The 12,458-nt window shown below is 45.1% G+C and overlaps 1 protein-coding gene across 3 annotated transcripts in view; it reads left to right on the forward strand.

Moving 5' to 3' along the window:
• The first annotated feature begins 5,141 nt into the window (after window positions 1-5,141).
• TSPAN5 (tetraspanin 5) overlaps window positions 5,142-12,458 on the forward strand; it is a 180,809-nt gene continuing 173,492 nt past the window's right edge. The window contains exon 1 of one of the 3 annotated variants that reach the window (XM_080685559.1): window positions 5,142-5,674. In XM_080685559.1, coding sequence (XP_080541685.1) covers window positions 5,594-5,674 — 81 coding nt within the window. In that variant the 5' untranslated portion in view covers window positions 5,142-5,593. The remainder of the gene's footprint in view (window positions 5,675-12,458) is intronic. The other 2 variants (XM_080685561.1, XM_080685558.1) reach the window with 2 other exon arrangements.

The raw sequence follows: 12,458 nt of genomic DNA on the forward strand, positions 1-12,458 counted from the left end.
TGGCAGGGCCGGAAGCCTTTCAGAGCACAAAATCCACACCATTTGCACGGCCCACACCCACACAGGCTGCTGCTGTTTCTCTCAGCGCCTGTGCTTCCTTCCTCTTTCTGCCGAGTGAGCGTGTTGGCTTCCTCCTGGAAACACAGGCCCCGGCTTTCCTAAAAACATCACCTCCGTTTCAGCCACTCGCAGGGATTGCTTTGTTGCTGAATCCCAGCTGCAGGGAGACTCTCGCAGGCTGGCCCGCCTGGATCTTTCCAGGCCTGTCACCATGAGTACTAAGGGGCTGGAGGTGGGGGAGCACTTTGTGGGTAAGAAGTCTGAGAGAAAGAGAAAGGGGTGGGTAAGTACTGGCCAGACAGTGCTAAAGCTCCCCCCCCCCCCCCCCGTATTGTTTAAGAGAGACAGGAACAGTTGGTAGAGAGAGGGGAGGGGAAAGTAGAAAAAGAGGTGATGCTGAGAGAAACGTGGACACACTGGTGGTTTTTCAAGAGAAAACCAAAGAGTTGGGGGAGAGCATCAGAAGGAAAGTGTTGGAGTCATGATACTTTCAGCTGCATGAAACGAAAACCTTCTCACGGTGCCTCCACCAGGCCAGGTCTCTCCTGACAGGAAGTCCTGAGGTCGGCTTAGGTCTGCCTCACAGCGATGTCACGAAGGCCTGGGTTTTCTGTTCATTTTCTCACTGGGCCATTCTTGGTCTGGTCTTTATTGTGAGGTTGTAGAGGATTCAGGCGTCACATCTAAACACAATTCAATCCAAGGCCAAAACGAGACCCTCTCTCAGATGTGAGGAAACCCCAGCTGAATCTCCTCATGGCTCACTGGCCAGAATTAGGTCACATGCCCATTTCGGAACCAAACTTCGGCAAGAGCCATTCACCTCCTGGAGCTGGCCCTGGGCTGGTTTTCCCAAAGCATATGGCTGTTAAAAGAGTGGGGGACACTGGAACAGCACCGGGGTTCTGAGAGGAAGGAAGCGCATGGGCAACATGCAGTGCTGGCTACAGAGAAGGAAAAGAAGAATATAGCACCAGAGGAGCAAGAGAGACAGGGAGAGACAGAGAAGGAGGGAGCAGACAGACAAGCTCATTAAACTTGGTGACTTAGGTTAAAATGCTGTTGTCATATCTTGCTGTTCAGCTAGGTAACTATTAGAAGAACAAGCTTTACCTGTTCTTACTGCCAGTTGTCTGGCTGATGAGCTTTTGAGTAAACTTATTAACCATTTTTCAATCTTGGAATTATAAAGGAAATGGATGAAACAGTCTCCAGGGAGAAAATTACTCACTCTTTTCTCCTTAAAATAGACCAGAATTTATGAAGTCATGAAGGGGTTGTGAGGAAATAAATAGAATGATTGTCTTTGTTTATAATTTTAATCTTCATAATTGTAAAAGCAACATAACTACATTAAAAAAACCTGGAAACCAGAAACATGAAACTAAAATCACCCACAATCACACAATCTAACAACTGTTATTATTTGTCAAGAATTAACTCCATATAATTGCTTATGATTTTATAGAGTGATTTATTTTTCAAAACATGTATACCTGTACATGGTACAAAATTTGAAAACAACCCAAAGGGTATATTAAAAAATAAAGCATGTCTCCTTCCCATCTATATCTCTAGGTAGGCTACCCATTTCCAGGAAATAATCTACATATATAAAAGCCTAAGCAACCGTTATGACCGGACAACCGGCCGGTAGCTATGACCCACAATGACTACCAGGGGGCAGATGCTCAATGCAGGAGCTGCCCCCTGGTGGTCAGTGCACTCCCACAGCCAACCTCCCGCAGCCGGCCAACCTCCCATGGTCCCTCCCCAAGCTGGCCGGCCCTTATCGGCCCTGATAGGGACTGGGCTAGATGGCCCTCATCGCCCCAATCACTGGCCAGGCCAAGGGACCCCATCCATGCTCAAATTCGTGCACCAGACCTCTAGTGTGTAAATAAATTTTCCAATCTCTTTTGCCAGCACACTTGTTTTACAAAATGGTAGCCTACTGTATATACTGTTTTGCATCATGATTTTTTCACTTAACAATATTACTTTGAGATAATTCCTTACATATTATCTTTAAAATTTATCTTTAGAATGTGTTCACACATTGCCACATACCTCTATAATCAGTATCCTTAATGTCTATAAAAGGTCTGAGTAAATGACCCACCCATTCCTTTAGTAAATATCTACCAAGCACCTGCCACATAAGTAGTGTGCTAGTGATTCTAAGATTAAAAGGAGGTGGACCACACCCTTGAAGGAGTCACAACAGAGTAGAGAAGAAGGGCTGGTAAACAAGTAATTACAGGTAGTCTCCCAGTGCCACAATGGAAGAATGTAGGAAATGCGGAGGGAAAAATGAGGTAGTCTTGAAAACACTGATTAAAGTGTAGAAGGAAGAGGAGGTAGCTCAGAGAAAAAAAGCAGGGAGAGTGTTTCAGGCAGAGACCAGGAATCATATGCAGAGAGGCACAGAAACAGGAAGTAGCACTGTGGTCCAGGTGGCTACAAAGAGCTGGGTATAGGGCCCTACTGTAGGATCTTTAAGTTGTGACTAAGTCTTCAATATAAATAATGCTATGATGTACAACTTGCAGTATATAACTTTTCCCTATTTGGGAGTATTTCTTTGGCTAGATTCCCAGAAGTGGTACTGCTGAGTCAAAACGTAGGAGCCTTCTAACCTGCAACTTATAGCCCCAATTCTTTCCAAATGGACAGTATCGTTTCCTAACACCAGTAGTGATGAGCAAACCAGTACTCATAATCTTTATATCTCTAGCTTTAATTTGTTTTAATGTTTATTTCTCTGGTTACCAGAAAGTTTAATTTTTACCATATATTGTTTACTATTTGATTTCTTTGTATGTGGCTTGTTTTCTGTTTATATTCAATCGTTGGGACTCTATATTTTACTTCAGTTGTATGAGCCCTACTTATAAGATAGCTATTCAGACTTTTAAAAATGTTTGCTGTCAATATTTTTTTCTCTGGTTTAGGTTGCCTTTTGAAAAATGTTTGACACGTAGAAGTTTTATTGTCCAGCCATATCTATTGATCATTTCCTTTTTTTGCTTCCATGAGAAATACTTCTAGCCAGAAGTTTAACAAATATTCTATTTTCTTCTGGTTTGCTTTAGAAAATATATTTAATTATATTATATTATATTTATTAATATAATAAATTATTAATTCTCATAGGACTTACTCTTGATGTATGAAATGAGGATTCAACTAGTTCCCCTCCTACTCCTCTCCAAATTACCAACGAGTTATCTGAACTTTCCCTTCTCTGTTGATTTTTATTTCAAAAATAAATCCTGCTTAGGGATCAACTCAGTCATCCATTGGACCTAATTTCTAGTCCTTTTCTAAATTGTGTCACATCAACTTAAGACAGACCTTTCTTCTGACTTATCCAAGAATCTGCAGTAACTGTTCTATTTATATAGGAAGAATTACAATGTAGCACAAATAGGCTTAGGTAAAGCTTGTTAGTGCTTTCCTGTTAATAGGGAATCTGCTGCTGAAAGCAGACCTTACCTTTGAAGCCTACCAGTTTGGTGCTAGTGGGTGGAAGGCACTTTTGAGGGAGAGTTATTTCATCCAAAAGGTTGGTTATATCATCCAAAGTTAGCCAGTGTCATAGTTCTGTGGTATTGAATGGGTAGGATCTCCTGGCTCTCCAACCTTTGTGACTACCCTGGCTCCTACCTCTGACCTCAATGCAGAAGCATCAACCTCTACCAAGGCCAAGCCTATCTCAAAGTGTGGTTTATTGCACGAAAACATAACGTCTTGCCTCTCCAAAGCTGGACTGCAGGTTGTCAACAAGCTAGCCAGTTGCTGAGAAAAGAGAGCGGTAGTTAAGTAGGGAAAGCCTTTGCCAAAGGTTCTCAAACTTAAGTGCTCTTAAGTGTCACCTGGGGAGCCTAGGAAACGTGCAGAGTTCTGTTCCCAGTACCAGGTTACCCGGCGTGGTGCTGGCATCATTTCCTCATCCCATCTTTCTTTCTAGCTTTTTGAAGCCTTAAAAAATACCCGTTGAGGTTTATACACAGTCTGAGTGGTTCTTTATTCTTGAAGGACATACTGGTACCCGCTTGCTAACACCCGTGAGAGTGCTCCAGGGCAGAGAGGCAACACCTTCTCAGGTAGGGCTCTAAAACTACTTCCAGAGACGCGTTCTAACCCTTCCCCAGAGGCCAAAAGCTTAATGGCTCACGATCTATAACCGCTATTCGGAATCCTCAGATGGCCTCCCTGAAACTCCTGGATTTCTTCTTAAGAGTTAGGAACCAGTCAAGTTCCTTGGGCACTATTCCGTCTCGCGGGAGCATTTGCTATCTGGGTTTGTGTTGCTGCAACATATCCTAGGGCACGGGTCCTGTCCGGATCAGGACTCCTTTGGGTAATATCTCCTTCCTGTCCTCACTAGTAGGTTAAAGCTCATTCTCTGGCAGGTGGAGAGGTTGGGTTGGAGCTACACTGGGGTTCAGTAAACTTTCCTTTGCAACCCTTCCGATTCGTCGCCCCCCCCCGGCCCCCATTTCTCGTCGCTCTTTTTCTTCCCCTTCCCCAGAACCCTACCTTTCCCTTTCCCCCCCACGCAACGAAGTGGCCGGTGTCTTCTCTCGCAGGATAACATGGTGCTGTAGGAGCGGGTGTGAGTGTGGTTACACCCGGAGGCGGGGCTCGTCCTGGGGCAGGGGGCTCACTGGATCCCTACTCACCCAGCCCTCTCGCCCCGGAGTGACCCTTTCCCCCAGGAGCCTGCAGAAGCTGCCTGCGGGTGCGTGTGGCGGAGAGGGACCACTGTCCATCAATCTCATCGATCGCGGTCACTCCGCCAGGTTGCTACCAAACGGCGTGCTCCCGGGCGCCCTCCCTCCTTCCTTCCAGCCTGCCGTCCTCCCACCTCCCGGCGGCAGCACTCTGGGGGTCGGCGGTGCTCGGTCCGCCGGAGAAGGGGCGGGGAAAGGGAGCGGGCGGAGCGGAGAGCTGTGGAGGAGGCGGCGCGGCAACGTGGTGCCACAGCCCCCGGGAGCGCCCGAGCTCGTGCGCGCGCGCGCCTGGCTGAGGCTCGGGCGGCGGGCGGAGCTGCGGGCGGCTCGGGTGGAGGAGCCGCCGGCCCAGCGGGTGGAGCGAGCGGCGGGCGGAGCGAGGAGTGGGAGGGCGCGCGCGAGCCGGCGGGCGGGCGGGCGAATAGCTTCCCCACCAGCATCAGCCGCGGCTGCGTTTGCCTGAAGCCCGTAGACAGATCGACGGGTAGATCGCCTGGCGGACGGACGCGGGCGCTCGTCTGGTGCTGGGTCAGCTTCGGCGAGGCTCCGGGCTCAAAGTGCGCTGCTTCCCTGCCCACTGGCTGCCACCCGGTTCCGGCGGCCTCGGCGTGCCAGGGGCTGGAGGTGCAGGAGCCGCTCTCGCCGGTCGGTCCCCGCGCAGATCAGCTCGGGCCGCCGCGCCGCGGCCCCCAGCGGCGGCCCCGAGCCCCACTCCCCGTCGGCTGCGCAGAGCACCAGTGCTCCCGGGCTCCAAACTCGGGCTGCCGGGGCAAGTGTCTTCATGAACCCAGAGGATGTCCGGGAAGCACTACAAGGGTCCTGAAGTCAGTTGTTGCATCAAATATTTCATATTTGGCTTCAATGTCATATTTTGGGTAAGTTGGAGCGCTTCGGGATTTCAACTATTTGTGGCCGATCGATTCGCGACGATTTCCCCCGCGTGGCTCGCTGCCTTTACTTTTCGCAGCCCCTGGGGCGCGTGCTGAAGCCAGGAGAGGCATTTGCCTTCCGCCTCTCCAGCTGGCGCGTTGGAGAAACATTTCATCCTTTCTAGGAATGGGAAGCGGTAAAAAGAAAAACCGAGCCGGAGAGGGAGCACTCAGGCCTTGGGGTGGCTTTTGGAGGGACGACGAGGGGATGCAGATGAAAGGAAGGGCTCGGCAGTTTGAGAAATGAGCAACCACACGAATTAGATTTGCTCCCGGCGGGGCACGGATGTTGGGCAGAGCGTGGTGTCATAATAGGGAAGGCGAACCGGGCACAGCCGACCCCGAGGTCCATCTTCTCACCGGGCTCTGATTGGACGAGGGCTCGGCTCGGCGTTGCCGCGGCTGGTCGGTGCCGAGCTCAGCGTGGATCTTCTTGCACCATCTCGGGCTTTGTGTAGGATGCAGATGCCGCGGTATATGGTTCTGTAATGTGCCCGTAAATAACGTTTCCTGGAGCTCGTCCCCTTCGGCTGGAAAGCGCTCCTTGCGCATAATGGACTGGCCAGTGGGCGCGTGAGGTGGATGGATTTATTTCTCTCTGTCTGACTGTCAGGATAATAAGACCCCGTCAACATTTGTTTCGGTGTGTTCGTGCCTCTCATCCTCGTCCTCCTTTTTAAAGGGGTGACATCCGAGCGGGCCGCTTTGGGGGAAATGCAGAGGAGAAGGGGTGCGAGACATGTTTTATTGGGGATACGGACAGAGCAAATGATTGAACGCAAGAGTCAAACCATGCTCTGCTGGCACTACAATGTGCCGGACACCTATTGTAATTAGGCTGGGACGCCTGCTCTTTTGTTTTGTTTGGATTCTTTGCCTGAATCTCACGAACGTGTTCAGCAACCAGACAAAGAGTTCACCAGGACCAGGGTAGAACGGTTCGAGGACCGTGTTATTTTGCTTCACCATCCCATCCCATCCTCACTGGGCACTCCCCCTGCCCAATGGAAAGTAAAGATGGTGGCTGTCTGGGGGGTTCTCCAAGTTGCTGTTCTTTGTAGGTTCCGTGTGGAAAAAACAATCATGCAAAGGCAGGATCAATAATAATAATCCACAGCAGTCTGAACACAGGGTGTATTTATTTGGATTCCCTTTAATTTTGCCCATTTGCTGTAAACATATAAATCTGTGAGAATAGTTATCAATACAGCTCTTTGTATTTTTTTTTTTTCTACCACACAATTGCCAGGCTGTTTTTATTTTCTGTAGGAGTATCTTGCATTGGTCATACATGTTTTGCAAAAGGAAATGGAAGGGATTGGAGACCACTCTGTGTCAGCATGTCATCTGTCCTCAGGACTGATGAAGATAATGAGGGACACGTGAATAAATATCCTAGGCAGTCATTCACAGGACTTATTATTATTTTTTTTGCCAGCGATTGTACACTATTTCTGTTAGCAGTCACCCTCTCCCTACAAACACGGCTACAGATATATGAAGACGAAATTATTTTCTTTCTTTGCTTTTTATTCCCCCCCCGCTCCCCTCGCAGCTGGGAGTGTTTAAAAGTGATGGGTAGTGACATTTCTGAGTGAGGTGTTTTGATTTTATCTGAACGCTAAACTTCTTGACTTGGAGAGTCAGGGACTACGAAACTGGGACTGGACCACATTGGGGTAGTGAGCCCAGGCCTCTTGATTCTACTTGAACACTTCCAAAAGTTGCATATTTTGGCTGCCAGGCAACAAAAAGCACCCAGGGACTCTCTCTGCAGTTTCATAGCAGGAGGTAGAAAAGAAATAAAGGGATTTGGGCCTGTTTCCCTGACAGCTTGGTATAATTTTGTACAGTGTACAGAGGCAAATTCAGTATTTTCTGTGGATTAGGATGTAGCAAAACCCGTGGAATTGTGGAGATCTTCAAAGAGTTGCAGAGTGTTTGCATTGACAGTTCTAGAATAGAGCCACATCTTATCTGATTTTGAAGGTCTTCATCTCTGGGGGGAGTTTTATGGGAAGCCTGAGAGCAGATGTAGGCTTTGGAACTAACAGAGCTGCCTGAGGCAGAACTGTTACATAGATGCCTTTGTTATAATGGTCCTTCCCTCACCTCTGCTTTCTGTTCACGCTCTTCCTCCTTTCTCTGCCTAAAGCTTTTCCACTCAGATACCCTCATAACTTTCAATTCTGCTTTCTGCTTCAGAATTACCCCATATTTAAGTCTCCCAGTTTGTCAGTACCCTGGTCTCTAGTGGTGATCAGCAGGAAGGCAGCCCTGATATTTGATGAAAGTAATTCAGACTATGATGTTAATGACTGAAGAATTGGAGTCACTCACCTGGCAGCCTGCTTCTGTAAAGTTGCACACCTGTGCTCTCTACTGAGTCATCATCCTCCCCGTGACCGCCAGAAAGAGCAGACTCGTGCAGTTAGGAAGAAGAGATTGACAACAGAGAGCATGCTATCCTAATCTTTCAGGTTCACGCTGTGAAATGCTAGAATAAATATGAAATACATTGAAGACATTTGGAGGTAAAATTCTGATAAAACAAAAATTGAAAATGTAGTAGCACCAGCACTGAGTTTGGTTCTCTTACTAAGGAGTAGTTTGACTCCTTGCTGTTCAGTTAACTGCCCTGAGTCTCAGTTTCTCAGCAGTTAAAATGAAGGAATTGGACAAGTTTTAAGGTTCTTTCTAGTTCTGAAAAAAGAATGAGTCCATTGAGTTCCAATATGCTGTGGAAGAAGTATAATAGAGGCGGGTATTAATATATGCTGAAAGTAGCATATATTGGATGTTTGTTAAATTATAGAACTTTTCTCCTACTGAGACTTGTCTGAAGATCAATTTTATTATTTCATTTCTTCCTCAAAGTTTCTTTCATTAAAAATCTTTTTAAAATTTCTTCTCATCTTATTCACTTATTGGTATAGAATACATTTCCCCCAGTAGTCACTGTGAATCTCAAATGTAGTTCCATGAGTCGTTAAATATATTTTTATTATTAGAATTAGAGTTTCATGTATAAAATCTGAATCCTTTTATATGACAGTTGTAATGATGTTCTGAGTAACAAAGTCAACATCTTGTACAGATTCCTTTCTCATTAGGTATCACAGGGTGGTGGGGGAAATCTTATTTTCCCTATTTTATATCGCAAGAACTCAAGCCTGAAGGGAATTGATGTTATTGAGGGTGTCACCATACATTTCTCAGAAAACCCTGAGGCCACTTAGGGGTGGGGGAGGGAAGAAAAAGGGAGCTTTGTTTTACAGTTGCTGCTTTTGGGTACTGAACCCCCACAGCCCATTGCCCACCATTAATAGAAATTTTGCTCTGGACTCTTTTGGATTCTGGCTGTAATTCTGAACTGTTCCTAGGCAAGTAAATTATCTCCATATTCTCGCTATCTATTGCTACATAACACAAAGCCCCCCCCCCCCGCCCAAATTAGTGGTTTAAATCAGAACTTTATCGTTAATATCTGACAGTTCTGTGATTTGACCAGCCTCATCTGGGCAATTGGCATTTTCAATCTCTCTTGTGGTTGTAGTGAGATGTAGCCGGGGCTGGAGTTACCTGAAGACTCAGTTGGGGATAGGGGGGTGCCTTGCTGAGTGCTCAGCCAGGTTGTTGGCTGAGAATGGAAGAAGCTTCCAGCCAGTTAACGCTATACCTGGGACTGGCCAGCTGTCACTTTCATCTCTTTGACCAGTTAAGCCATGCATGGAGCCTGCTCAATTTCAAGAGGGTGAAGAAAGGGATTCCATCTTTTGATGGACAGGTGTTTAGGTTGAGTGGGTTGTGGCCATCTTTGGAAAATGCAGTCTGCTGTACTGAACCTTAACTTCTTGTTTATAAAGGGATGGTAACATTATCTAATGGAGCTGTAAATGGAAGGAGTCAATGTGAAAATGTATTACCAAGCACAATGTCTCAATATTTAAAAAATGGTGAATATCATTCATGTTATTATCTCCAGATTTCATACTAGTCCCATTCTGGGCTTTACAGTTTCTAGAATCCCTTAGCCTGGTGGTACGTTGGCATCATTACTACCAGGTGATGATGATAACCCTTTGGATATAAAGGAGATAGGGGAATGGGTTCTGTAGATTTAATTGTCACTTATTAGAAAAAAAGTCTCATGGATCAGTGGACGCCTTGAAAGACTTGGGAGAACCGAGTCACTTTTCTCTTCTCTTTGCTGTACAAGGATTGGAACAGCCTTGGATACGTGAGGCCAAATTCTCTTTGATGTGCTTGCAAATACTACATTATGTCTTTAAGTGGAGGTTTATCCTGGGTTGATGGCAGAATGTTGTACCTAATTTGTTTCCACAGGGCTTAAATGCAGAGAGGAGAGAGAGTTAAGGAACCTTGGAGGGGGCATCAAGTAGGAAGCCTGGCCTTATGATTCACTATACATTGTAAGATGTTCTGGAATGATGATACATCAGCAGTTTATAAGTCATAATTTTTGCTTTAATTTGCTAGACATCTGTTAGCTTCGATGGCAACCATATGGGAGTCTAAATTGCCTTTTGAATTACAGGGAGATGGTAGGAAGAAAGCTAAATATGGTTATGAAAGTGTCATATGGGAAAAGTGAAGGAAGGGTGTATGGACCTCAGTGGGGGAAGCAGTTGAAGACAGATGGACTTGCCTGGTCTGGTGGCTCACTCTTGGGTCAGTGAGAAGGCACTGAAGCATTCTCACTTGATGACATGCCTGGAAGATTGAAATGAAGCCAAGGGGAAATGTTGAAAAGCCAAATAATGTTCCACCCACCATAAAATTGCCAACGGGAGCTCATTGAGGTGGATCACTCTGTCTTAATATGGCCACAGTAATAGTTGGTCCCTGGCAGAAGGTGAAAGCCACCTGTATTTAAACAGAGCTTTATAATTACACTGTCTTTCTCTAAGCATCTCAAGGCATCTAACAAGCATATTGTGACAGATGAAGAAATTGGAGTACAGAAATGTGAAGTGACTTCTGAGGCGCTGAAGAACATGTCACCGTTCACTTTTGGAGTGTTAAGTTTCTTCCAGTGACTATAGCCCTAGCTTCTCCTGTGAAACTAATTTTAGAAGATGCTTGCTATTTTAAAGTAAAACATCAAGTTACTTACATCTGTTCATAATGGAAAAGTGATAAAGTTTTTGCATATGCCTCAATTAACACCACCCACAAGCACAATAATGCTAGGATGAAATGTAGTTAACGAATATGATAGAAAAATACACTCTTGTGTTATCTATTAAAAATTCATAAAAGAAAATTGGAGTATTGCAGTGTTCTTGATTCACATACCTCTTTCTATATTAACACTGATGACTGTCTTAAAATTTCTAACTTCCAAATCATGGTACTTCACTGCATTATTAGGGCCTCAGTTGTAGGGACTGTGTCTCAGTCATTTTCATAAGCCCAGTGTTTAGTACATTGTCCGAGACACAGTAGGTGTTTAATAAGTGTTTGCTGAATGAAGGAATTATGAAATCATCGCAAAGTACATAGGTGTCATCTCCTCTAACTTCCTATTCAGTGAAGCACTTCCTCTTTAACATCCTGCTAAAACTTCTAAGGGTGGATCTGTTTTTGGACCACTTGAATCGTTAGAGAGTTTCATCTATCCTCAAACCAGATCTAATCTGTTTCTCTGTAATTTCTATCCTCCTAATTTACTGTTGTTGATTTTTAATTTTTATTTTGAAGTACTCTCACACCTGTAGAAAAATTGCAAGTTGTACAATTTGTTTTTATCCAGAATCACTTGAGAAAAAGTTGCTAGCATGCTGGCTATCACACCAACATTTTAGTGTGTATTTTCTGTAAACGAGACATGGCCATTGACACAGCGCCATCATCTAGTCCTTAGGCCTCCTTCATGTTTCCCAGTTGTTCCAAACAGGTCTTATGAAGCAAAGGAATCCAGTTCAGAACACATATGCCAAGCTTCTCCACCAAAAAGTTACTTACTCGTTACCCTTTTTTGGTAATTTTGTGGCAAGTTACTTTGAAACTGCAAATAGCCCATTCCTCATCAAATTTTGGATCTATTAATTAACTTATTTGCATCAGCAAGAACTTATTCTTTTGTCTTTTTCCCCAGTGTGTTTTAAGTATATTGTTACTCTTGTCACTTACTTTGATGTTCCCTTTGGTCCAGGTTTGGCATCAGTGGCAGTCTTTTCAGGTAAATACTGCATTATTACACATAATAATGCCTCCTATGCCCTTGAACTCCCATCATTCTTTGAGTACGTCTTTGTTTTCTGGCAGAACAGGATGTTCCAAGCTCATCTTATAATTCACTGATATCATCTGTTTTGTATCAGCCATTTCTCCAAGGAGCCCTTTGAGTGGAGAATGGTATTTAGAAGCCAACATCTGGTTGTTAAGTGTGCTCATTGCTAGGAGAGTCTCACCACGCTGGGCTCTCTCAGTGGACAGAACAATGGAATGTGTGTATGCGTATACACATCTTCACACCTGCACACAATTACACCTTCATTTCTATATTTAGTTATACATTTTAGAAACCAAAAGTTCACAGTGACACCTCAAATCCCTGTCTGATACCACAAGGTTTATTTTAGGTTTTTCCTTTTCCATATGTATAACTAACTTCTTTGACAGTGAGATTCCTGGCTCCTATTACTCTTAGCAATTCACGAAGTTGATAACACTCCTGTATGTAGCCGGTCTTCCCTTGCTGCCC

Source organism: Plecotus auritus (assembly GCF_963455305.1).
Source record: "Plecotus auritus genome assembly, chromosome: 1".
NCBI lineage: Eukaryota > Metazoa > Chordata > Mammalia > Chiroptera > Vespertilionidae > Plecotus > Plecotus auritus.